The following is a 26,503-nucleotide window of genomic DNA, read 5'->3' as shown; positions in this document are numbered from 1 at the left end:
TGACAGACTACAGAGAACAAAAACTACTGTGATGTGAAATTTTACTACGAATAAACAGCTCTCCTTAATTTAGATGACGGGTGGGAAAAGGCATCACTGTCTGAGATCAACCGATATACGCCGGTCCAAAAGCCAACCGGCTCTCATCTATCGTTAGGACGCAACGGGTGAGTCATATCGAGCGGCGATGCAGAAGTTCGCAAGATCACGACTGCATTTTTCAGGGCATGCTCCGCTAAACACATTCCGCTGAAAAAAAACCCACTGGGACACACTGTATTCAAAGCCTGTGGGATTCACTCTGTCCTCGGTGTGCAGCGGAGCAGTAGCTTGGAGCGAGTGGGTTGGGGGCCAACGGCAGAGAGAAAGAGAGGTGTCTGAAGTATGCGGGAGCAATAAAAGCCCCGGTCATAAGACCAGGCACGTCCTCGGGTCCAAGACGCAAACAGGAAAACCAAACAAGGCTCTAACATGGGCCAAGGAGAACATGAGATCTGCACTGCAAATACGGTGCTCTACACCTCACCGCAATGCTTATAAAACCCAAAGCAGCGGTAAAAACACGGTATCCCCACCATCATCACATTCAAATTCAAACAGAGTGACAGAGACGGCAAGAGTCAGACCACCAGAGAGGGGACGCTTTAGTGCGCTGAGCTATAGAAGAATCCAAAAATGAGACGTGAATGAAGATTACACACTGATCTCTCATTCAATTTCAAACTTAATGGATGGTGAATGCGTGCAGCATGATCTTAATGAACCTCACTAATGTAGATTTAATAACATAACTTTCTGAAACATATGGCTGAGCTGTACTAAAAACCTTAATCCCTTGCAATAAAATACGTAGACAGATTACAAAGTAAAAGCAGCTGTTTCTAATATTGCTCTGCGCCACTGCATAGACAATAATATCGTTATTAGGGCAAAAAAAAAAAATTGTAGAAGTTTAAAAGAATGCATAATGCCAACACTAAGTGCATCACTGGTCTGTCTGCAAAATCAAAAATGTAACTGTTCAACAAACCTGGATACCTGTATCTTTTTTTTTTTTTTTTTTTTAAATTGTGGTGGTGAAAAGTTGCACTGGAAAATACATTAAAAACAGTCGGTACAGCTGGTAGCAGCTTGTCAGGGGAACAGGGAGCAGCTGGTAGATAGTGGTTAGAACTGCTGCCTTTGGCTCTAAAGGTTGTAGGTTTGATCCCCACTTCTGGCTGTAGTACCGTTGAGCAAGGTACTTACCCTGAATTGCTCCGGTAAAACTACCCAGCTGTATAAATGGGGGAATAATTGTAAGCTTGTGATAATTGTAACCTTAACGTTGTAAGTCGCTTTGGAGAAGCGCATCAGCTAAATGAATCAATGTAAATTACATCACCTGCAGCACACACTAGACGCTGAAGGTAAAAACATACGGCAATCACATAACTGAGCAGTATCGACCGACTTGCTTAGAATTTAAAAATCACAGCAAAACGCTGCCCAACACTTCCCACACGGGAACAGGCGAACATGACATTCCCGATACCACGATTGTACCAGAAACACACTGATCTTATTTCGCGGCGTTTAAGGGAAATCGAAACCCGAGGGCTCGCTGTCCTCAGCGGCGAAAAGATACTCCTCCTTTGACTTTGGACTCAAAACGGTGAAGTATCTCGCAAAGGCACCTTCCCAGATCCCCAGACTCAGGAGCCTGCAGCCTGAACAGGCTGCTAAGTAAAGCAGCGCTGCCCTAATTTCATATGGAAAACATTAGAAATGAGCAGCGTGTCAAAGGACACAGAGCAGGCAAGTGAGCTGACAGCTGGTGACATTCACACTGTACAAGTCTGCGGTGACATGGGGAATTCGGCTGCGAAGCCAATCTGGTGGATTTTAACACGACTTGCGCCCCGAAGACCTACCCAAGGTTGCCGTTATTCTGAAGTGTGCCAGCTTGGTGCCGAGCGCATTGTACGAGACCCCGCGAACGTGGGAATGGTTTCTTTCCATCGGTGGCAAAACTACCAAACGGGTCACCCGGGAAAACGGGCAACGGGTAAAGCAGCGAAACTGCGGTCATACCACCAGTCCTCCTTTAACGCAATCCTTGCACTGAATTTGTTCACTCATATGGCAGGGCTGGATAAACACCAACTAGTCAGATGGCAAAACATACGTCTGAAAGCTTTTCTGCAGAAAAGCACTTCAATAAATTACACTGGGGGAAGGGGGGGTATCTTTGGGGAAAATCCCATAATAACCACCAAAGGATTTAAAGACATTCACATGCATAGACCCCCCCGCCACTGAAGAAGTAGGAACCGCCGCAGTCAGCAAAGAGCTACGGAAGAACTTTTGTACAATTCTGACCATACCGGAGCGAGAACTCTGTTTCTGTATTGGCTGCTGTATGCAACTCGATTTCCCCCCAGGGATCAATAATCAATCTATCTATCTCCATCTGGAACTGATAATAAGCAATATGTAACAGTTAATCAATTTCTTATATGTGATCTGATATAAAATAAAAAATAACTCAAATTATCGTTATATCACCACATTAAAATCAATATGCATTAAATTCCACATGGATCATCAATAGATTTCTACTAGATCTGATATGCGGTGTTTAAAACTTATAAGACAACTGCAGTTCAACCTGTCTTTCGACAATTGAGAAAGAACTAAAAGTGAAAAAAGGAGGGAAAGAGGAAATGTTTGTTTTACTGGAGCTCACATAAGGCTGGCAGAGTCTCTCCATGCTTGTCACTCCTGTTCACTCAAACATCACTCAGAATGAACACAGACAAGGGCACCTCTCCTCCTCGCCAGCACTCAAATGTTTCACAACCAACACACTCAGCTCCTTCTTCTCCCTCATCCCGCCCTGTCTAAACAAGCTAATAAGAGCTCGATCGAGATGTAAAAATATGAATTAATAAAATTTTTTAAAAAAACCTGAGCAGTTCTCAGCTCTGCCTATTTGGCAGGATGAAGGATGACGACGACATATCCCCACGCAACAGAATTTTACAGAATGATCCCTTATTAAAAAAATGTGATCATTTCAAATCACTGCTCTGACAGAAGCTCCTATAAAAGAGAGGCAGCTGAACTAAGTACTACGATAATTTCAGCATTTCAGCTGAATATTTTGACAGTTCCAGTTAACTAACTGGTTAGAGTTGCTGCCTTGCACTCGAAGGACCCGGGTTCGAATCCCCCCTCCTGTTATAGTACCCTCGAGCAAGGTGCTTACTCTAAATTGCTCCAGTGAAAATTATCAAGCTTTATAAACAGGTAAATAACTTAAGCATCTTAACATCGTAATTCAGTTTGCAGAAAAGTGTCAGATAAATAAGTAAATATTAATGTAAGCAATGGCAGTGACAAATAAATCACCATTATTCTGAACAATTATGATCTTCTAAAAACTTGCACTTCAATGTTACTGCATTTAAAAAAAAAAAAAAAAAAAAAAAAATCTATATACATTTTTAACATGACACAAAAAAACCTCTGAGTCAGATGGCACTTGAAGCCCAGTAAGGGGGACTATCTGTGGTTTAATTTGCATAAGTGCTGGTGACTAAAGCACACCCCCCCACCCCCTCAACCCCCAGCGGGGAAAAACCTATGCCTGGTAGCATAACGAATCAAATCAAGAACGATGACAAGACTCATGGATCAGAAAGTTTTTTTCGGGTCCAGTCTCTTACTAAGGCAAAGGTCTGACACACCAAGTCCATTCTTAGCCACGTGCCACTGGTACAGAAAACTAACAATCCCCGTAACCTGGAACTAGAAGCCTTGCTGATTTCCCACTGTTAATGAAACTCCGTGTGCAGCAAGTGCTTCCCAATCACATGATACCAGACCTCTAAGGACAACAACATACTAGAAGTATCTGTCAAATGTACAACAACATTATGTAATCAAAAGCATCCTACACTGTCAGATGCAACTCTTATTATATCATCCCACAGAGCAATAGTAAACGCGGGACAGAGAGGGAGGAAAAACAGAGAAATAAAGGAAATCAGTCCCTATTTATCTTCTCTTGGACTGAAGGAATAGCAGAATACGAGTTAAGGAAATTCTGATTTAAAGCCTAGATATAAGTCATCCAGGACTACTGATTAGATTTGGAGTGAAGCACTTCACTTTTTGACCAAACAACAACTGATGGTTTACATCTGCTTTACAGTAGCAATAATTTTTCAGTTTAATATTTAATTACAAAAATTCTGCACTTTTTTCGAAGGAGCAAAAACCCCAAATGTGACATACAGTATGAGATAAAGTACATAAATTTGGGCAATAGAATGTAATATAATCCAACGGACAAGAGATTTTTGGAACTGATAATAAATGATACGTAACAGCCAACCAATTTCTGATGTGATTTAATATTGATAAAAAATGTAAAGTAACACTATCATCAATCACATCGCATTAAAGTCAATATGAATTAAATTCCTCATGGACCATTAATACATTTCTACAAGATCTGATATGAAATATTTGCAATTTATAAGACAATTCCAATTCAGTTCCACATATACTATAGTCCAATGTTAAAGGAAAATGTGCAAAGTGGCGCAATGCCATACTGATAAATATACCGGTGCTTTTGTGCCCTGCGCTGTCATCAATTCCCCTCAAATGGCATTTAAAGGAACCTTTCAATGGGCTCTCCACATGCAGTGGTCTTATTATATTACTCAAGAGGAAGGGAATTAACATAACAACCACTGTCTGCAAGATACAAAGTACACACCGGCTGCAACTGCAGTTTCGACAAGTTTCAAGGAAAAACTGAGCAGCTAAATATGGAAATACATGGAAACGGGGGATAATACTTTGCTTTCATTACCCGAAATTACCCAGTACCCAAACAGTCTGCAAATCATTTTAAAGAATTCCTGCAATCTTGTTTCAGAAGTGGCAGCTGCATGATAAGAAAGCCCCTCAGCACATCCGCACCCACAACTAAATAAAGGTTATATTTATATCTTTTAATCTGCACCCTAATTAACACTGCCTGCAACAGGCTTTAAAAGCCGTGCTGCAGCTGCTGCTAACATATTACTGCATTTATATTACTGCTGTGATGTCCAGTGGCACAACTTATACATGCACTGTGCATGAGTGTGATACAGCTTGAAAACAGCATCATTCATTACCATAAAGAAAAGTGTGATACTACAGAATATGACAAAATACATGTTGTACTTGCTTTTGGACATGAGCTAGGACACACACTGAGCCTAGAAGATTCTTGATTCTGGCTCCGTTGTGGTGGAACGACCTCCCCCTCTCACTCAGAACTGCTGAATCTCTGTCCACATTTTAAAAGGGTCTGAAAACTCACCTCTTTCAGACTCACTTCGCCCATCATCTCTTAAGTTCATGTAAGGTGTAAGTGTCCATGCATTCTAACTTTTAAAATGATGCCCGGATAAACCTTTACAACTACTCCTGTAACGTATATGTTTATATGCATCTCAAAAAAAAAAAAAAAAAATAACCAGAAAGGTGATCAGGAACAATCGATATTGAGATAAAGTTTTATGCAGCTACTCGTGTGATGAATGTTGGTTCATATGGTGGAAAGAAACAAACTAACTGCACTTAAGAATCACACGTCTGCATCTAAGTGTCTCTTCCTGCTAATGTAATGAACACATTGTATTTTCTATGAGATGTACATCACCCTGGAGAAAATCGTCTGACAAATAAATACATGTAAATGTAGATAGCATAAACCAAATTTTTACAGGTGTTTATTCCTAAGGGAAGCATTGCAGCTGTAATCTCAGTAGAAACAAATGAATGGAGTGCTGATACATCCCACAAAATGCTTAGCCTACAAACACTTCTTCTCCCCAGAGATTGATCTTTGGTATCTCCTACACCGAGCCCCTTACCACAGCACTGCTCACCCAGTAAAATGGTGCAAAAGGATTGATTCCACAAGTGCTCCAGGGTAAACGACGATAAACCTTGAGCAAATACAGAGCGACTCCATCCCACCACTTTTCTCAGTGTCCAGAACTGGCCTCTTAATCATCTCGCTTCAGCCTCTCCTTGCCTGCGCTGAAACAAGTACATGGAGAGCTTTACACACCCCAAATGGGTGGCATGAATACAGCTGATCGAGTGAGTAAGTTCATGTTCCTTCTATAAAGAAGGTCTTTATATGCACCATCTTCTTGGTGTCATTCTACAGTAAAACATAAAAAAATAAAAAACAAATGTCAGAAATGGTTAGACAACAGTGTTCAGAGAACAGCAATCTTATTGGCAATTACAAGTCCCAGGAAGGATTATTTTATTGCACAGCTGCAGAAATCCAATAACTACATAGATTACTGAGATTTAATCAACCGTCTCTTTTTAAAGCAGTGCAATAATTTATGTCTAAATCCATGACAGGAAACACTGTATTTTCTAAGCCCCGAATCACAGGCCATGAATGCAAGAAGAGAAAGAGCACCTAAAAAACAGAGAAACACAACAAAATGTGGGCAGGACATTTAGAGAATCAGTATTTCTTTGCACATTACAATCATCAATGCAGTTCATCCATGCTGCTCTTATTGTGTATAACTTCAGGTCTGTATTTCTTTACATGAGAAGAGCAAAGAAATAGTTGGGAAAGTACTAAACACAGGAAACTTGACAGGCAGGCACTAGACTTCTTCTTTGCAACAGGAAAAAATTAAAATTGTAACAATAACGCAAAGCCTTCAGGGGAAATACAAGGAATCAGATCATGACCCGACCATGCACTGCATCCCCTAAAACATGTGAACACACCTCATCATGATCATCGTCGCAATAATTTATTCTCCTCCTCCTCCTCCTCATCATCATCATCATCCGTGTTTCGGGCTATGCCACCAGCTGAACGGTGTGTGGATGCAACTTTCTTTCCCCACGTGTGTGTGTTTGCCCGCAGGTCCGAGCCTGGACACACACACACAGCACTGCTGCAGCCAGAGAAACCCCGGCCGGGGTGGTATTATTATTATAATTATCCAACACTAGAGTCCTTCTCCACTCCACTGTGAAACTAACACCAGTCGCCCGTGTCTCCAGCGGGAAACAGTGTGTGTCCTACCTGGGCTCGGGCTCCTGCTCCTGCTCCTCCTGCTGCGCTCCTCCGGGCTCCAACTTCCATTTGTTCGCAACAGTGTAACAAAGTGAACGCGCGCGGCGGCGCTCCCGGGAACTGTGTGCGCGTTACATACGCGTTACACTGACTGTGAGACACTGCTGGGAGAGCGTGTCCGTCCGTCCCTCTCTCACCCTGTGTGTGTGTGAGTGGGTGAGAGAGAGAGAGAGCGCGAATGTATCTGTGTGCGTGAATTCGAGGAAACGTTGCTCACACTCGCCTCGACTCCATGTTAAGATTTGCTCGGCTGCTCGAGCCCGAAGACGCCCCGTTCGAACCACGCACGGCACTCAGCGGAAATCGGCACGAGTTCCGTTCCAGGCTCCGCGGCGCTACTTTTGCCTCATTTTTAATTCTTCCTCTTCTTCTTCTTCTTCTTTCTCTCCCTGACGCCCTCGGTACGCGAGCCCCAAAAGGCCGGGCTCTGCCTCCCCGGCGACGGCGCTCGGGGGTGCGCGCAGCGCGCCGTGAATCCCGCCCGCCCGGCCGGCCGGCGTGTCACACAGCGGCGCGGCTCTCGCCGTTTCTCTGGAGCGACACACACACTCACACTGTCTCTGTCACACTCGACTCGCTCGCACGCACGCACGCACGCACAAACACACCACGTCACCTACTCACCCGCTGCACCACTAGTAGTAGTGCAGTGCACCCGCACGGCGACCGGACGGACCGCCGGACGACGTGCGCGACCTCGGCCGGGCTTCTGCGACGTTGTCACGGGCGCGCGGCGGCGCTGCTCCGCGCGGCTGCCGGATCGAGGCGTCCCGGCTGTCTGACACAGATCGCTCTGGTCTGCGGGGGAATGTGAGGAGGCAGCCAAGACCGTAGACTGGAGGAGCAAGCAAGACCGCCGATTGTCCAAGACCCGCGAGTCGCAGCCTGCTCCTCCGGCACAATCACGACCCCTGTCTGCCTGCAGCTCGGTGGGGGTGGAACGCACAGGGATAAGGGAAGGGGCTTAGTTTGCCTGTCCCATCCCTCTTCTCCCTCTGTTTTACCATACCGTAACCTCGGTGAATCACAGCCATTCTCTTCACATTCGGTGGGCAATTTTATTATTGTTCTCTCATATTTGCGCCACATAATCCAGTTCCAGTTTTCAGCCATACCCACTATTTTGTCAAGAAACGTTCTTGTGCAGTTCCTAAAGTTTGCCTTTTCCCCCTAAATGCTATTCATTGATCAAGTCTGACAGATTCTGTTAATTCAGCTTAGGTCATTAGTAAATCTCTCATTATTAGGGCATTATAAATAAATGTCCAAGGCAAATCAGTCTGAGATAATCCACATTGTTTTGAGCAATTTTAGGGAATTTTAAGGCCTCCGCAGCAGAGGCTCACTGAACCACTCGACTAGTTTTCTGCAATATTACTTCTACTGTGTTTTTACAGCCTATCAAGTACCTGATGTACACTCCTCAGTTAAAAGCACAGCATATTCTGTTTAAAAAGGTTATCTTGTGTGAACAATGAACAATATTGCTGGAGCAATCACTCTTCTCCCCTAAGAGCGCTTTTTATTCTGTTGTCTATGCAAGAGAAAGGCAGCAACCGCATTTTGAAACGATCCGAGGTGGACTAGTACCATACAGAGCATGGTAAACATTTTTTATGTCTAAGATCAAAAAAAAGAAAAAAAAAATCAGAATGCAGCAGTTTTACATAGAAATGCTTTAAGGATTCTCACATTTCAGAAATCAAGTGACAGGTATTTTTCATTCTTCAAAGAATATTACCTTAACTTTCCAAGTAAGGGTGTATCACGAGAAATGAGGGGGTGTTTTGTGGTGCTTAAGGTGCAACAGGGGGGTGCGGTGGCGCAGCAGGCTTGACTGGGTCCTGCTCTCCTGTGGGTCTGGGGTTCAAGTCCTGCTTGGGGTGCCTTGTGATGGACTGGCATCTCATCCTGGGTGTGTCCCCTCTGGGTGTTTGCCTTCAAGTCTTTGCACCCCAAAAGTGGCTGGGTCTTCGCTCTCCATGACACTGAATTTTTCTAGAAATGGTAAAGAAGATTGATGGTGCTCATAGCTCGGGTTGTTGATCCAGATGTCCATGTGTTTGCCAAGCTTGGCATTCAGACTGCAAACGTTTCATCATCAGTTGAGGTGACATCAGTGCTGAATGTGTGTTTTTGGTTTGAAATTTTTGCTTCTCACCTATTGTACTTTTGCACTTGGTCAACTCAAGTGTGGAGTTTATTCACAAAACCAACACCTCTGTGAGACCCTGTCAAAAAATTTTCTCACACCAATGGATTCTGAGACCCAATAAGTATTTCAGCGGCAAATGAAATATCCCTTGGGTCTCAGGAGCTCAGATTACTTCAGCTCATAAAGTTCGTGGGCCTGATTCTACAAATATTTGCAAAAGACCTGGCTCTCCTGCAGCCAGTCTGCTCCAACCAGCCCTGCAGTTGGCTCAATTTACTGTTGCAGTGCTACAGAGAGCAGAAAGCCATCCAGCCTGCACAGAGCAGCAGAAAGATCTGGGGAAGATTGTATCCTCTTTCACTGCCTGAACAAGAACCAATGGACACTTATGTTACCAAAGCTGTACACACACACACACACACACATTTTCAGAACCGCTTGTCCCATACAGGGTCACGGGGAACCGGAGCCTACCCGGCAACACAGGGCGTAAGGCCGGAGGGGGAGGGGACACACCCGGGACGGGACGCCGGTCCGTCGCAAGGCACCCCAAGCGGGACTCGAACCCCAGACCCACCGGAGAGCAGGACTGTGGTCCAACCCACTGCGCCACCGCACCCCCTCAAAGCTGTACAGATAGGAGTAATACAGTAATCCACATTACCAACATTTTTTTTGAGAATAAGTATCGAGGCCATTTAAGGCTTTGTGTTGATTATCAGAGTTTGAGTGCAATTACTGTGAAAAATTTTTACCCCTTGCCTCTGATACCCTTTGCTTTGCAAAAAATTAGCGAGGCTGAGATTTTCACATTATTCCTTAGAAGAGAACATAATTTGATTTGGATTCCATAGGGGGTGAGTGTAACATTGCTTCAGCACTGCCCTGGGTGTAATGAATATTTTTGGTTATGCCTTTTGGTTTGGCATATGTGTCTTCAGTGTTCCAGAAATTTCTTAATGAAGTACTCAGCAATATGATTAATCAGCTCATTCTAATGTATTTGTATCACATCCTTGCTGTGTTTTGTTCTTATGCAGAATATATCAACAATGTTAGATCAGTGCTACAGCAGCTATCAGAAAACAAACTTTATGTCAATGGGGAGAATTGTGAGTTTCACTGAAAAACTGAAGTTTCTAGGTTTCCTGGAAACAAGGGGGTAGAAGCGAACCAAAAGAAAGTCTGCAAAATTATGTCCTGACTACAACCGACCGCAAATATTCCCAGGTTTTACAAACTTCTGTTGCAAATTCATTTAGGGTTTTAGTACTATAGCTGCCGCCCCAAGTAGTTTGGTACAAGGAGCACCAAGGACATCTCAAGTGGACTCCTGAAGCCCTCAGTGCCTTTGAGGACCTGAAGAAGTGGTTCACAAGAGTTCTCATCTTGGAACACCTGGATTCCTCATTGCCTTTTCTAGGTCTGAATAAATATTGACTAGTAAAGTTGACTGTGGAATCACGATTGACATGTATGAGTTTGGATTACACTGGAAAATTTTAATATTTACATAAGTACTCATGGCTGGATATAAAGTAAAATATTACAATATGGGGGGCGTGCAGTGGCGCAGTGGGTTGGACCACAGTCCTGCTCTCCGGTGGGCCTGGGGTTCGAGTCCCGCTTGGGGTGCCTTGCGATGGACTGGCGTCCCGTCCTGGGTGTGTCCGCTCCCCCTCCGGCCTTACGCCCTGTGTTGCCGGGTAGGCTCCGGTTCCCCGCGACCCCGTATGGGACAAGCTGTTCAGAAAATGTGTGTGTGTGTGTGTGTGTGTATTACAATATGTAATTCTTTTCACTAATTTAAACCTACAGTTTTAGTCACTTTCTGTTTTGAGGCATAAGTATTAGTGCATGAGCAGTTCTTGATGCTTTGCAACAGTAAGGGGTTACAGATTTTGACCTTTTCTTTATAATTTCCCTCCTGAAGAGAGAAAGCACTTGTCAACATTAAATCTGTATGCAGTCATGCTGGTACTGCACATTTATAGTCCCTCTCCATCATCATCCACATCAGACACACACCGTGATCTACAATTATATTCAATTAAAATTTCCCTTATGTCAGATTATGAATGTTAGATAAACTGTAATAGAAAGTCAAAATGTGTTATCCCCAGTACCCCACCCATATTAACACTGTTGGTTTGTGCTAACAGGCACCAGAGGGACCACATTATGACCTAGATATGACTAAACCTCTATTTTTAATGATCACTTTCCCCACAGTACAGAAAATGAAGCCAAATTGTGTGCGAAGAATAAGCTTTGAACATAATGACATCCTTATCCCTCAGTAAATCCCATTCAATGTGAATACTAATTATATCAAAATTAAACACTTCTTAAAAGTGTAAATAAATGGGCAAGATTATAAGAAGGCCACAGTGACCAATTACAGCCAGATGAGGTGTATGGGGAGATTCAAGCTGTGGCAAATTTTGATCAAATATTGATGTCATTGCTGAGTCCGTATGTATCACCGAGCCGTTAAAACTGCCATTCAACCAAAACTGCCGCTTCTAACTTGTGGCTCCAAATGAGTGTTTACACTCTGTGCAGATTCACATGACACATTTTACTGTAACTTTCTTAGGGAAAAAAAAAACATCAAAGGTCAGTAAAGACCTTAATATTAACATTAATGCACATTTATAACAAATATAAACAGCAAAATATTTCAACATTGATTCTTTGCACTGTTACCCTGTGCAGAATGTAGGGAACAGTTGCATTTTTCTAATGTAATGTCAGCATCTGTTAATGAAACACAACATATTTAAAATACAGTTTTTTTTCCAAAGATTAATTTCAATATTCCACTACTCACATCATGAAATTCCCTTTCTTCCTGGATCTTCTGCGGTGTTAAGTTATACTTCTTAAAGTCAGCAACTGTATTGAGACGCTAAATAGATATCATTGAACAAAGGAAGCTTTTTAGTTATAGATTTAACCTCACAATGGCATCCCCACATTTAAAGCCACGAGAAACGAGCTCATGAGACAATCCTGGGGCAACTGTCCCAGGCTATAAATGATTGTTATTTTCCATCAACTCAAACAGGCTGTCGTCTGCATTCTGCAAGGAGCACTGGGAGCACTACCTGAAATTTGTATTTTTCATAAAAAGTAATATATAGTATACTAGGCTATTATTCTGAGTGTAAAGTAACATTATATTGCCCATTATATTACTTTGGAACATAAAACACAAGGTATAATTCTAATGTAATATTTAACAAAAATACTGCACTGGCATGAGATTCAAACACACTTTTCCTTTGTTCATTGGATAAAACCATCAAGCACAAGTCTGTAAAATGAAATGCTTTCAAACAAATTGTCATTTCTAAAAGCATAATAGAATAAAGAGACATTTAACAAAAAGTATTTATCTGTAGCAGTCTCCCATCTGGAAACTAGAGTTCATTGAAAGAGTTGAACCTGAATTATGTGGCTGTAACACCTTATAGTTTACCATACAAAAGGCAAACATCACAGAATTCTGTGAGAAAAAATGATAGAAAGTAACATTTGAAATTTGGAGAACTGCTATTACGTTGTTATCTAGAAACAAAGTGAATTGTACCCAATAAAAAAAAAACCCCATTTGTTTCACATTTTTCTCTATAGTGACTTACAGTGTTAAGGTTACAATAATTTACCCATTTTTACAGCTGGGAAATTTTACTGGAGCAGTTTACGGTAAGTACCTTGCTCAAAGGTACAAGAGTTGGAGGTGAACCTCCAGTCTTTGTGTCCCAAGGCAGCAGCTCTAACCACTATCAACTGCCCCATACTCCTAGTACTTCTCCAAGACAGCCATGTCTTCCAAGAACTTACCATCCTCCATGCCCTCACCCACATACCAGCAAACAAATGCTCGCTTGGCATAAAGAAGGTCAAATTTTTTGTGGTCCAGGTCTCTACAATGACTGTGGGGTTGCTTAACTCCATGCAAGGGCTGAACACCAAATTGATTTGGAATTTGGTGAGGTCTAAGTTTAGTGCCCAGAAGCACAAAGAGGCAGCGATAGAGGAGAACATCTGTGAATTCAGACAGTTGAGGTTTGTGTGGGATGGGTAATCTGAAACCAGTACCCCTTCCAAAGTTATGGAAGATCAGGAAACCTTGGAGCCCATTGCATTGATCAGATTGAGGTTAACAGTGAGGAATATCTTTAAGAGGTATGAAGATACTTTTTATGGGGTTTGAAATAAGTAATTTGCTGGTCAAGTCACATTACATCATTTACATCCTGAAGCTGTTTTAGGGTGATGTGATTTTTCACAACAGTCCTTCAAACCAGCTACAGTCCAGCTCAGGAATTGCTGCTAAAACAGACCTCAGAAATTATGCAGATTTGAACCAGGCCTGCATAGACAGTGAACTACAGAACTGTGATGGAATAGTATTTACTCATCATATGAAAAAAAAGACACAGCAAGTACTTTAATGTGTTTGTCTCCACTGCAATATTTCTTTGCATGACTAGTTCTGTGGACAGGTTTGAGCATTCCTTGCATTTCTGTGGTTCTATTGTTTGAAAACCACATCAGATATATCATTTGAGATCAAGAGTTTCAAGAACTATTCCTTACTATTTTTATATCTTAATTTTTAAAAGACCACGGATATGAAATAAAATAATGAATTGGTAAAACAAAACATTAGAACAGGTCCCTCTATGCTACACTTTTCTTTACCATAAAATAATATCCATCCATCCATCCATCTTCCTCCGCTTTTATCCGGGGCCGGGTCGCGGGGGCAGCAGTCCGAGCAGAGTACTCCAGACCTCCCTCTCCCCGCACACCTCCTCCAGTTCCTCTGGGGGAACCCCAAGGCGTTCCCAGGCCAGCCGGGAGACATAGTCTCTCCAACGTGTCCTGGGTCTGCCCCGAGGCCTCCTCCCAGTGGGACAAGCCCGGAGCACCTCCCCAGGGAGGCGTCCAGGAGGCATCCGGAACAGATGCCCGAGCCACCTCAACTGGCTCCTCTCGATGCGGAGGAGCAGCGGCTCTACTCCGAGCTCCTCCCGGGTGACTGAGCTCCTCACCCTAGCCCTAAGGGTGCGCCCAGCCACTCTGCGGAGGAAACTCATTTCTGCCGCTTGTATCCGCGATCTCATTCTTTCGGTCATGATCCAGAGTTCATGACCATAGGTGAGGGTAGGAACGTAGATCGACCGGTAAATTGAGAGCTTCGCCTTACGACTCAGCTCCCTCTTCACCACAACAGACCGGTACAATGACCGCATTACTGCAGACGCCGCACCGATCCGTCTGTCGACCTGCCGCTCCATTTTTCCCTCACTCGTGAACAAGACCCCAAGATACTTAAACTCCTCCACTTGAGGGAGCAACTCCCCCCTAACCCGGAGGGAGCAATCCACCTTTTTCCGACTGAGAACCATGGCCTCGGATTTGGAGGTGCTGATTCTCATCCCCGCCGCTTCGCACTCGGCTGCAAACCTCCCCAGTGCACGCTGCAAGTCTTGACTTGATGAAGCCAACAGGACCACATCGTCCGCAAAAAGCAGAGACGAGATCTCGCGGCCACCAAAACAGACACCCTCCGTTCCCTGACTGCGCCTAGAAATTCTGTCCATAAAAATAATGAACAGAATCGGTGACAAAGGGCAGCCCTGGCGGAGTCCAACATGCACCAGGAACAGGTCTGACTTACTGCCGGCAATGCGAACCAAGCTCCTGCTCCGGTCATACAGGGAACGAACAGCCCGTAGCAGCGAGCCCCGAACCCCATAATCCCGAAGTACCTCCCATAGGATGCCACGAGGGACACGGTCGAATGCCTTCTCCAGGTCCACAAAACACATGTGGACTGGTTGGGCAAACTTCCCACGAACCCTCCAGCACCCTAGTGAGGGTATAGAGCTGGTCCAGTGTTCCACAGCCAGGGCGAAAACCGCATTGCTCCTCCTGAATCCGAGGTTCGACTATCGGGCGGATTCTCCTTTCCAGTACCCTGGCATAGACTTTCCCAGGGAGGCTAAGGAGTGTGATCCCCCTGTAGTTGGAACACAATCTCCGGTCCCCCTTCTTAAAAAGAGGGACCACCACCCCGGTCTGCCAGTCCAGAGGCACCGTTCCCGAACTCCACGCGATGCTGCAGAGGCGTGTCAGCCAAGACAGCCCCACAACATCCAGAGACTTGAGAAACTCGGGGCGGATCTCATCCACCCCCGGAGCCTTGCCACCGAGGAGTTTTTTGACTACCTCAGCAACTTCAGCCAGGGTAATGGACGAGTCCCCCTCCGAGTCCCCAGCCTCAGCTTCCTCTACGGAAGGCGTGTCGGAGGGATTGAGGAGATCCTCAAAGTACTCCTTCCACCGCCCGAGAACATCCTCAGCTGAGGTCAGCAGCGCACCACTTCCACTGTAAACAGTGTTCGTGGAACACCGCTTCCCCCCTCTGAGTCGCCGGACGGTTTGCCAGAATCTCTTTGAGGCCGACCGAAAGTCTTCCTCCATGGCCTCACCGAACTCCTCCCAAGCCCGAGTTTTTGCCGCGGCGACTGCCAGAGCCGCGCTCCGTTTGGCCCGTCGGTACCCGTCAGCTGCTTCAGGAGTCCCATGAGCCAGCCAGGCCCGATAGAACTCCTTCTTCAGCTTGACGGCATCCCTTACTTCCGGTGTCCACCACCGTGTTCGGGGATTGCCGCCGCGACAGGCACCGGAGACCTTATGGCCGCAGCTCCGAACAGCCGCACCGACAATGGAGGAGCGGAACATAGTCCATTCAGACTCAATGTCCCCCACCTCCCTCGGGACCTGGTTGAAGCTCTGTCGGAGGTGGGAGTTGAAGACCTCTCTGACAGGGGCCTCCGCCAAACGTTCCCAACAGACCCTCACTATGCGTTTGGGCCTGCCAGGTCTGTCCAGCTTTTTCCCCCGCCATCGAATCCAACTCACCACCAGGTGGTGATCAGTTGACAGCTCAGCCCCTCTCTTCACCCGAGTGTCCAAGACATATGGCCGAAGGTCAGAAGAAACGACTACAAAGTCGATCATCGACCTCCGACCTAGGGTGTCCTGGTGCCAAGTGCACTGGTGGACACCCTTATGCATGAACATGGTGTTCGTTATGGATAAACCGCGACTAGCACAGAAATCCAATAACAACTCACCGCTCTGGTTCAGATCAGGGAGGCCGTTCCTCCCAATCACGCCCCTCCAGGTATCACTGTCGCTGCCCACGTGGGCGTTAAAGTCCCCCAGTAGAACGACAGAGTCCCCAGTGGGAGCGCTTTCCAGCACGCCCCCCAGGGACTCTAAAAAGGCCGGGTACTCTACACTGCCGCTAGGCGCATAAGCACAAACGACAGTGAGAGACCGTTCCCTGACCCGAAGGCGTAGGGAGATGACCCTCTCATTCACCGGGGTAGACTCCAACACATGGCGGCTGAACTGGGGGGCTATTAATAAGCCCACACCAGCCCGCCGCCTCTCACCTTGGGCAACGCCAGAATAGTGGAGAGTCCACCCTCGGTCGAGTAGAGTGGTTCCAGAACCCAAGCTGTGAGTGGAAGTGAGCCCGACTATATCTAGACGGTATCTCTCAACTTCCCGCACCAGCTCAGGCTCCTTCCCCGCCAGTGAGGTGACATTCCAAGTCCCAAAAACCAGAGTTGGCGCCCGAGGTTTGGGTCGGCCGGGCACTCGGCCCCGACCACCGCCCAAATCACAACGCACCGGCCCCTTATGGTACCATAAGGGGCCATAAAATAATATATATAATAATATTATATATATTATTTTGTTTCATATATAATGTACATGATACACACAAACACACACACGCACGTATGTTTAACACAAACATAATGATAATAATAATGATAATAATACAGCTGGGTACATTACTTAAAAATAAAAGGTATTTCAAGTTATTAAAACATAGGCGAGAGAGCTAATTAGGGTACGTCCTGAATGGGGTGCTGGTCCATCACAGGATAATGTGAGTTTTAATTTATTGTTAATTTCATATTCATACTTGAATTCTGGTTTTACCAAGGGTATACGATAATAAAAATAACTTCTTCATGGGGATCCCTGGAGTGTTATTCTCTGCTCACCTCCGTTCTGACTACAGCCTGATACCTGTGAAATTAATTGTAAGACAAAGAGAAAGATCTGAGAGTAATGAACGCATACAGTAGAAAGTGTGGCTGGATTGCTGCTGCAGTTGTTAGCATGTGTTTGCATTCATAATGAAACCTGACTTTACATTCAGGAAACAGTGATTACAAAGTTAATAATAATGTAAATATCTTGTTCTGCGGTCTTTGTATTATTTTAATCAAACAGCTTTCCATTGAGATAACAGCTGACATACCACAGCTCGCTTGCACTGAGGGTAAGTCTTGTGACGGTTGTTTTTCACAGCTGAGAGTATAAACTATTTTTTTCACAAACTGTTTTTTGCCCCCAGAAATCGCCAACGGGTGAAAAGTAGAAAGGGACTGGAGAGGAGTCAGGGGACATGGCTTTGCAGCACAGTGAGTCCCTGATTGTGACTCCATGTCCTTGGAGGGATATAGATGTTTCTTTCTTTCTTTCTTTCTTTCTTTCTTTCTTTCTTTCTGTCTTTCTTTTACAAAAAATGTATCACACAAAAATGAAGATACAAAAAAACACAACATTGTGATACAGCATCAGCTTCACCTTGGCAGACAATCAATACCACAGTGAAATGAACAGAATCTGGAAACCCCTGTTTTGAGATAAATTTACTATAGTATCCCTGGACTTCACAGTAAGAATACTGAGCATAGTTCTGATATATCTTCTATCATACATAATTAGGAATAAAATAATAATAATAATAATAATAATAATAATAATAATAATAATAATAAATACAGTGTAACACAAATCAAGAATTTTGTAGTCCACATCCATCTTGTACCAAATTCATTTTTTGAAACCGTTGCTGTTTTGAGAACTCACCATACTAAGTGCATTAAAAACTGAATTCTCTTTTTAATTGAGTATTCAGAAACAGGGACAGGAATGAAGATTCATACACCTCACCAAAGATATTTTTGTTAATTTATTTTATAAAAATATAACACTTTCTAAGAATTAAAATGACACATTCTTATAATGTCAGTAAGTAATAATGTACTATTCAGTATTGCCACATGCCATGGAGAAATATTACAATTTTTCCGCTTTAGGCTGTTTAATGTGCAGACCGAATCCCTACAGAAAGGTCCAACCAATCACATGGAGCATTTCTGTGACGTCACGGCGCACGTTTCTTCTCCGTTGTGACGTCGTTGTAGTTTTAATGTATTTATTCATAAACCAAGACCCACACAGAAAACAATGCAAACAACAGTACATGTAAAATGTCCAAAAATATGTGGTAAACATCATCAAGAGTACATACTGCAATACAAAAACGTACGTATATCATTGGCGTATTCTCTGTATCGACAACGAAACGTTTCGGCCAATCAAATGGTGAATTCGATATGACGTCAGCGGCGCGCTGTATTCCTCGCTCCTGGTGCATGCCGGGAGCACCTCTCAGTTGAAGATGGCGACGTCTCTGGGTTCGAACACGTACAATAGACAGAACTGGGAGGATTCGGTACGGTTTGGAACCATGGTTATTTTTAAACATTAGAAAACACTTTTAAATTAATGTATTAATCATGTTAAAGTAAAAAACGGTTAGGGTTGCATGTCTGCTGTAGTGCTGCTGGGAGTGGGAGAGAGCAGCCTAATTATTATAATCATGCCATTATATATTTCGTGGTGGAGCAGTCGACTGAAAAAAATGGAGTCTTGTCATCATGTATAAAAAATTGAATATATTATCTTCTGATCCTTGGCGACTGTTTCCAACTGTGACAAAATTGGCTTATGGCAAAATTGAACTTTAAGTAAGCTTCCCAGCAGCAGTAACCCCTGGTGTTCTGACCACGAGACAGACAGACAGACAGACAGAGGAGTATCATGTCAAGTTTGTACTTTAATTAAAGGCGATTTCTTAATGACACACACTCACACACACACACACAGGCTTAAATTTTTGCCTGCTTGCTGTTTTAAATATAGACACTCCATCTTTAGTATGAAAATGGTCCACTGGAAGTTATGAGTGATTGGTGTTGGTCATTGTCATTTTTCTGTTATGCCATTTGCTGTGTGTGTGTGTGTGTGTGTTAGAGGCTACACAAAAGTGTCACCTGCTTGGCTCAGCCTGACGGCATTTATTTCCACTGTGTGTATTGAAGGTCGTGTACCTTTCCCTGACTGACGGTTGTACCCCTGGGACTCTCTTTTAGTTGAACAGAGCCAGCATGATGGGTCGGTTGTTGTCAAAAATGGTTCTCTTTGCCATTGATGAAATACAGAATCTATGCAGCTAAGTGAACCCAAAAGGGAATGTGATGCTGCGCTTTACACAGTATCTCATATTACCTGGGAACAAACAGTGCTTTTTTGGCAAGGTGTCTCACAATGAGATGCAGCACTGTGGCAGGTGGTGTCTGTCTGTGCGCTGTGTTCGTTTCCATTGTCTTCCACCTTGGCATCGATGTCTGACATTTCTAGGACTTGCGCTGTTGTCGCTGTCGCTCTTTAATGGAGTGATCAGTGCAGGCAGCCATTACTCAAAACCCTCCTTTGCTGGGTCAATTGGGAGCATAATCATTAGGGTTGTCACCTTTTCAAGGTCTCTGGTTCCAGCCCCACTCCCACAGCTGTATTACCTTTAATTAAGGTATTAACCTTGAATTGTTGCAGTAAGAAAACTCTGCAGTATAAAAGGGGAGATCATTGTAAAGTTGCTCATCTGACATTTTTAGATGCCTTGGGCAACATCAGCTTAATAAAGGATAGGCATAATAATACTGGTGTTGCTGATGATTGATTCCCCCCCCCCCCCCCCCCCCATAAATAAAAGGCATTGTAAAGGAGTTATGAAATAGTAGGTGGTAACGTTACCTTTTTACTGCCAGTGTAGTCTTGAAAAAATGCACTATTTTCAACCAACATGATCAGAATGTGTGAGTCTATAGGAAGCTCAACTCACTGGCTTAAGTTTGAATAACCTAGTTTTAAAGTTCTTCTCAGTACTTTACAGGTGAATCACTGCAAGAGATGTTATGACAGTAAAATGTTTGCATGCGGTTTGATTTAGTCGTAAAATGCTCTGATTCACTGAAAGGTGACTACCAGACTGAGTGGGCAGCCAGGTGAGAGGGAACATCAGGTAACGGCAAGGAATCTTAGGCTGAAGTTGCATGAAAGGAAATAGTGTTTCCACAGCCTAAAGTAACACAAAGAAGCATTAAGGTATAGCTTCTTGGAGGAGGTTTTGAGCAGATTTGTCCTACTTTCTTTCAGGATTTTCCCATTCTCTGTCAGACTTGTCTGGGGGAGAATCCATACATCCGCATGGTGAGTGGATATATTTTCTAGCCCAGTGCTAAAATCAAACGTCTTCTCTGGCTTTTTTGGTTTGAGTTCATTTTGCAGTGACTTGTATCTAGAAGAGGGTTTATTTGTCTGACTGTTGTTCTGTACTGTAGCTGTAGAATAACCTTAAATTCACTTGTACTTGTTCTGTTTGTATTAGTCTGTAAGGCTGAAAAAATTTTTAAATCACTGTTTCCTTTTGATAGACCAAAGAGAAGTATGGCAAGGAATGCAAGGTGAGTAAACCCGGTTTATCAGGATCTGTTCCATTTAGTAAGTCCATATTGAAGCTCATAAGTAGGCTACTTTACCTACAGAAGGTACAATCAAAATGAATTGTGCCTTATTCAGTGCTGTCAGAGTGATTCTGTTGTTTTTGTGAAAGCTTTATGGTATGCCGTTTCAGGGATAGCATTGACTCTTAATGCAGCTGATGATTGATCTGGGGAGTGTGAATGATTCTTTCAGGTTTTGAAGGCTATCAGTTTTAAATTTTTGCTTTTCTGAAACAATATTTAACTTAATTTTCTTTTGAGTGACACCTCATATTGCATTTCCTTGCTTTTGTTCCAAGATTTTTTCCACACATGGATCCCCTAGGTTGTTGCCATGGGTTTTATGAGCATGATTCAGGTTTGTTAACCACCTGAACTCCATCTTGGCCAGATCTGTGCAAGGCCGTTCACGGTCTTCCGCTGGTGCCCAGGGGTCCGAATGCGCTTCAAGAAGACAGAGGTGTGTCAGACGTGCAGTAAGATGAAGAACGTTTGCCAGACATGTCTGCTGGACCTAGAATACGGTACGAGCTCCCCTTTTTGATCTGTATTGCTTTTGGGTTAGGAAGACCATGTTAGTGGTTGGGAAGATAATGTGGTCGCTTTGGGTCGCATCACTTTCCATTTTTAGATACTGACTGGAGATCACAGCTGTGAGGTTTTTGTGATTTATGATTAACTGCAGCAAATTTTCTCCCTGACTCATTTTCTCCTTGTCAGTCTGCATGTCTTTGACAGTAAAGTCTTTTTTATGGTGGTCGTAATGTCTGTTTCCCTCATTCCCTGAAGGGTTGCCAATCCAGGTTCGTGACACTGGGCTAACTATCAAAGATGACATGCCCAAGTCAGATGTGAACAAAGAGTACTACACACAGAACATGGAGAGAGAGGTATTTATTTTTTTTTTTTAATCATGATTAACATTTAATCTCATAGATCCATGGAGAGGGCCCTGTGTCCTTTACCGAGGGAAGCTTAGTGTTGGACTGTGCGGTTGAATTAGCAGCTGGTACAGCATTACTTCCTTTATCCCATCTGGCTGCACTTCATTAGCTCTTGTCCAAATGGGCTGTCATGTCAGCTAGAAGGAAATGTCACCTGTTTGTTTAAACCAGCCATACCCTTCCCCCTTTAGAAAATCATCAGTGGCAGTTTACATTGCACCCATTACTGGGATGGCAACTTTGTGTGGTCTGCTAAAAATAACTTTAAAGTTTTTCCAGGTCCTCACTGCTGTTTGCCATGATGTCATCTCTTTGTTCACTTTCATCAGACTTTAAAAGTTGGTGTTTAATTTTTTTTTCCTGATACAGTTTATATTGTCTGTTAGAGTGCTGTTACCAAAACATTTGACTGTGTGGAAATTATTTCAGCTTATTTTCTTTGGATTTTAGCTAAATTGTCTTCTGAGGAACCCTGAGCTTAAAAACAAGTGTGTTATGTCTTCGGTACTGTTCTCCTGCAGATCCAGAATTCAGACGGGACTCGACTTGTGGGCCAACTGGGCAAGGGGCCTGGCTACAGTGATATGCTGCTCAAGTTGGCTCGCACCACGCCCTACTACAAGAGGAACCGGCCACACATCTGCTCCTTCTGGGTGAAGGGCGAGTGCAAGAGGGGTGAGGAGTGTCCTTACAGGTAAATTGTCTCAGATTGGAGACTCTGCGGCTGCTTAGGGTTTTTATTGCCACTCTACTGTGAGTGTCGGGTACAGCTTCTGAAAGCAAGGAGTACTGCACAAGTGTTTGGCCACAGTAGTCTGAGTTTAAAATGTGTACTTTTTAAACAATTCCAGTAAGACTGTTCGTTGCCACGTTTCTGCAGTTCTTGATTGCGTTGCCATTTACCCCACACTTTCAAGTACCTGCAAGTGTTTACGTTTAACACCTAACAAAATATAAATTTGAATTGCAAATCAAAATTGGCAATCAGTCTTTTCAAGGGCTTGTAGAACTATTTAATTAATTAATTTATTTAGTGTGTTTTTTCTGGAACTGCTGGGTGTGCCATACAGCATCCGTAGCTACAGTAGCTTAGTATTTATGGCAATGCACACCCCTTAGTATTGATGTCGATGATGTCACTGAACTCCACAGGCATGAGAAACCCACAGACCCAGATGATCCGCTGGCAGATCAGAACATCAAAGACCGTTTCTATGGCATTAATGACCCTGTGGCAGAAAAGCTGTTAAAACGGGCCTCCACCATGCCCCGGCTGGACCCACCCGAGGACAAGAGTATTACCACATTATACGTGGGTGGGCTTGGAGATTGCATCACAGAACTGGAACTCAGGTTAGTGACTGGTTTACACTGAGTGTTTGCTTGAGATATTCTGTAAAAAAAAAAAAAAAAACGTAACTGTGGTAGTTCAAGTAATGCTTTCTTGCGTTGGTGTCTGACATCATCCCACAGGAACCACTTTTACCAGTTTGGAGAGATCCGAACCATGACCGTTGTGCAGAGGCAGCAGTGTGCTTTCGTTCAATTTGCCACACGACAGGCAGCAGAGCTGGCTGCAGAGAAATCCTTCAACAAGCTCATCATCAACGGTCGTCGGCTAACAGTCAAGTGGGGCAGGTGAGTGAGGCAGTAGATGCAAACCTCTGCCCCTGCAACTTGATACACTTGGGTCATGCAACAGGGCCTTTGTCAGTCCTCTGTCACTTGTACAGTCCTATGCTGTGTTGGTTTCTCTTTGATGGATAATGCAAATTGTACTTTTATCAGTGTTAACAGGTCGTATGTCTGGCAATATACAAATGTGGTCACATCACAGCAGGCTTTGGTCCTGTTGTCCATCTGTTTTAAAGCCTCATTTGAATTACGCCATTGTTCCTAATAAGATTTGGAGCTGAGAGTGACAACAATGACATGGAGGGAGGAAAGACATTTTTGTGTCCATTCAGTCTTCATTGGTTTTGTTTGTTTCTTGACACAAATGTAGAGTCTGACTTTGTCTAGTCTTTCTTTTTTTTTTTTTTCTTTTCTTTCCTAGTGTCCATTGCTTCAAACAGAATACAGAAGTGCTGTGTAGCAGTAAGGGGGGGAAAAAAACTATCTGGCTTTCATATGTCACCTTGCTTTTCCTCCTGGGAATTATCTTGAACAGCGTTGGAGCAATCGACCATTTTTTAAAATGACTTAGCATTAATGATGGTAAAATTTTTTTTCTATGCAGGTCACAGGCTGCATGGGGCAGGGACAAAGATGGGGTAAATGAAGTGGGGATGAAGCTGGAACCAGTGCCTGGCCTGCCAGGGGGTGAGTACTTCGAGTAGCTTTGCAGTGTCAGAATGCAACCCTCAGTGACACAAAAATGGTCAGAAAGTTGGAAGGAGAGAAGGATTTTGCTTAGAGCCCGGGCATGCTCCTTCCCTGCAGCTCTGCCTCCTCCTCCTGCTTCAGAGGAAGACACCCCAGCCAACTACTTCAACTTAGATCCCAGCACATCTCCTGCAGTTATGAACATGCCAGTTCTGCCGCCACCAGGGATCGTTCCTCCTCCTCCTCCTCCTCCAGGTAGTACATCTCGCCCACCATTGGTAAAAACACCGGTGCCAGCTGTAGAGTTCCTTTCAGTAACAGCCTCATTTTTCATAAGATAAACATTTAGAAAGATTCTTTGAACTTCAGTCAAGCTCCTGGTTTTAAATTTACATTTTTAGTTTTGTTTCTTGTCCAGGTTTTGGACCGCCTGTGTTCCACTCTGTGGGTAACCCACCTCCTCCGCCCATGTCTATGAGGCCTCCGGGACAAATTCACTATCCCTCCCAGGATCCTCAGCGCATGGGGGCCCATGCCAGCCGTCATGATGGATCCTAGTTACGTGGTTTCTTTGTCAGTTTTTGTCACTTTTTTACTCCATGAAGCGAAGTAATTGGTGACTTATTATTTGACTTTTATCTCATGTGAAATGTGAAGTAAATTTAATTGAAACTGTAGTTTTCTACAAACAAGGTCATTTATAGCATACGATTTTCCTAACTGTTGAGAGGAGAATAAAAAATACAGAAATATGCTTGAAAGTTTATAATTTATAACTTGGATAAGACACAAGAGAATGTTGACATTACTCTGGTTAGCCTGTTGTTTCAGGTGATGAGGAGGAATTCCACTATGATCTGTGGAAAGTTTGACTGCTCCTTTTAGCTCATTTATGCTTAAGGTTTATTGCTATGCTTGATCTAACATTTATGGAATGTACCACAGACTTTTCTAAATTGACTATATCATTGCGTGTCCACACGGTCTTACAGATTTTCTGTACATACATTATCCTCGCAGACGGATACAGGGAACTACACTGGCTCCTCTTATAAACATTTTTTACACATTTTCAAAGAATTTTTTCCAGTTTTTTCAATTGTATTTTATTCATCATTCTATTTCCTCTTTCTAAAAACTTCTGTTGAGTAGTGAAAATGAACAGCATTTCTGCATCCGGCCAGTAGTTGAAAGTCAAATGCACTCAGAAAGCGGTGTGGGACCACTTCAATTCATTTGTCTTCCACAGTGTTTATAGCTTGAGTCTAATGTTCCAGTGTTAATGATCAGTAATAAAATGAGAAACTTTGCACATTTATTGGATGAAATGGTCAAAAGTCTGCACTGAACAGAAGTGTGAGGAGAGACGCTTCTTATTTTATTCTTTTCAATTAGTTTTATTGTAACAAAATTAAGCCTTAAATAGTTTTGTTTATTATACCAATATCCAAGATTTTGAGAGAACTTAACCTGTAAATAAAGGAAAGGTTTTTTTCAGGATTTTACTGATTGTATGGATATGAGTAGCTTTTGGGATGAATTTACTTGCAAGCAGGATTAAATGGGAAGTGGCAGCAATAAAGTGTTTTTATTTTCAATAGTTTGAAATTAATCAAAAATATTGGTGTTATGCTACGATACAGTGGCCTTTTGTCCAGGCTGTACTCAGCCCCATGCCCTGTGCTTCCGGTATAAACTCTAGACCTCTGCCCCTGCCCTAGCTGAGTAGTGATGGATGGATGGATGGATGAATGAATGAATGAATGAATGATTGGAAATATTACAGGTATTTTTCTTTATAGTTTGATCTTACAAAACCTAACTAGCAAATAAGTTGTGATCTCTATTATGCTGCTTTTACTGGTTGGGGCTTAGTGGCTTTAAAGAGGCAAACATTCACACTACAAACAGACTTCTGGTCTCAAACTGTTTTCGTGACTCAAAGCTTTAGCTAAGAGTATATTTTAAGTTTTAAACAGTGATAAAGGCCAACAGGGTTTCAATGTTATTGCAGTATATTTAAAGCAGTTATTCTGTTTCCACTAAAAGTTAAAAGCCCGTTTCATTGTTGTTTTCAGATATTTATTTATTTTTTTTTTTTACCCATTCGTGAGTAAATGGGCTCTTTACCTTACAAGCAAAACTGGGACTGGAAGTCAGTTCATGAATCAAT

The 26,503-nt window shown here is 43.3% G+C and overlaps 2 protein-coding genes across 3 annotated transcripts in view; one reads left to right on the top strand and one right to left on the bottom strand.

Moving 5' to 3' along the window:
- The window catches only part of LOC108934410 (bifunctional heparan sulfate N-deacetylase/N-sulfotransferase 1-like), a 54,270-nt gene extending 46,292 nt beyond the window's left edge, over positions 1–7,978 (bottom strand). The window contains exon 1 of one of the 2 annotated variants that reach the window (XM_029251504.1): positions 7,793–7,978. The gene's annotated coding sequence lies outside the window, so the exon portion shown is untranslated. Of the gene's footprint in view, positions 1–5,936; positions 5,956–7,792 lie in introns of those variants that run through there. The other variant, XM_018752189.2, reaches the window with a different exon arrangement.
- A 10,894-nt stretch (positions 7,979–18,872) lies between these two features.
- Positions 18,873–25,680, top strand: LOC108934446 (pre-mRNA-splicing factor RBM22-like). The gene is made up of 11 exons (XM_018752293.1): positions 18,873–18,951; positions 20,715–20,768; positions 20,993–21,022; positions 21,453–21,585; positions 21,851–21,951; positions 22,527–22,699; positions 23,158–23,358; positions 23,479–23,643; positions 24,245–24,327; positions 24,448–24,585; positions 24,749–25,680. The coding sequence occupies exons 1-11, from the start codon at positions 18,898–18,900 to the stop codon at positions 24,886–24,888; spliced, it is 1,272 nt and encodes a 423-aa protein (XP_018607809.1). The 5' UTR covers positions 18,873–18,897; the 3' UTR covers positions 24,889–25,680.
- The last annotated feature ends 823 nt before the right edge of the window (positions 25,681–26,503 follow it).

This window comes from Scleropages formosus, chromosome 4 (assembly GCF_900964775.1).
Source record: "Scleropages formosus chromosome 4, fSclFor1.1, whole genome shotgun sequence".
Lineage (NCBI taxonomy): Eukaryota > Metazoa > Chordata > Actinopteri > Osteoglossiformes > Osteoglossidae > Scleropages > Scleropages formosus.
Note: the sequence above shows the minus strand (reverse complement) of the source record. Positions and strands in the feature narration are given on the sequence as shown.

What these genes read in the sequence shown, in the direction of transcription:
- LOC108934446 (XM_018752293.1), top strand. Translation starts at nt 18,898, where the DNA reads ATGGCGACGTCTCTGGGTTCGAACACGTACAATAGACAGAACTGGGAG. An exon ending in TCTGCTGGACCTAGAATACG is followed by an intron (nt 21,586 to 21,850) that starts GTACGAGCTCCC and finishes CATTCCCTGAAG; the next exon opens with GGTTGCCAATCCAGGTTCGT. An exon ending in AGTGCCTGGCCTGCCAGGGG is followed by an intron (nt 24,328 to 24,447) that starts GTGAGTACTTCG and finishes CCTTCCCTGCAG; the next exon opens with CTCTGCCTCCTCCTCCTGCT.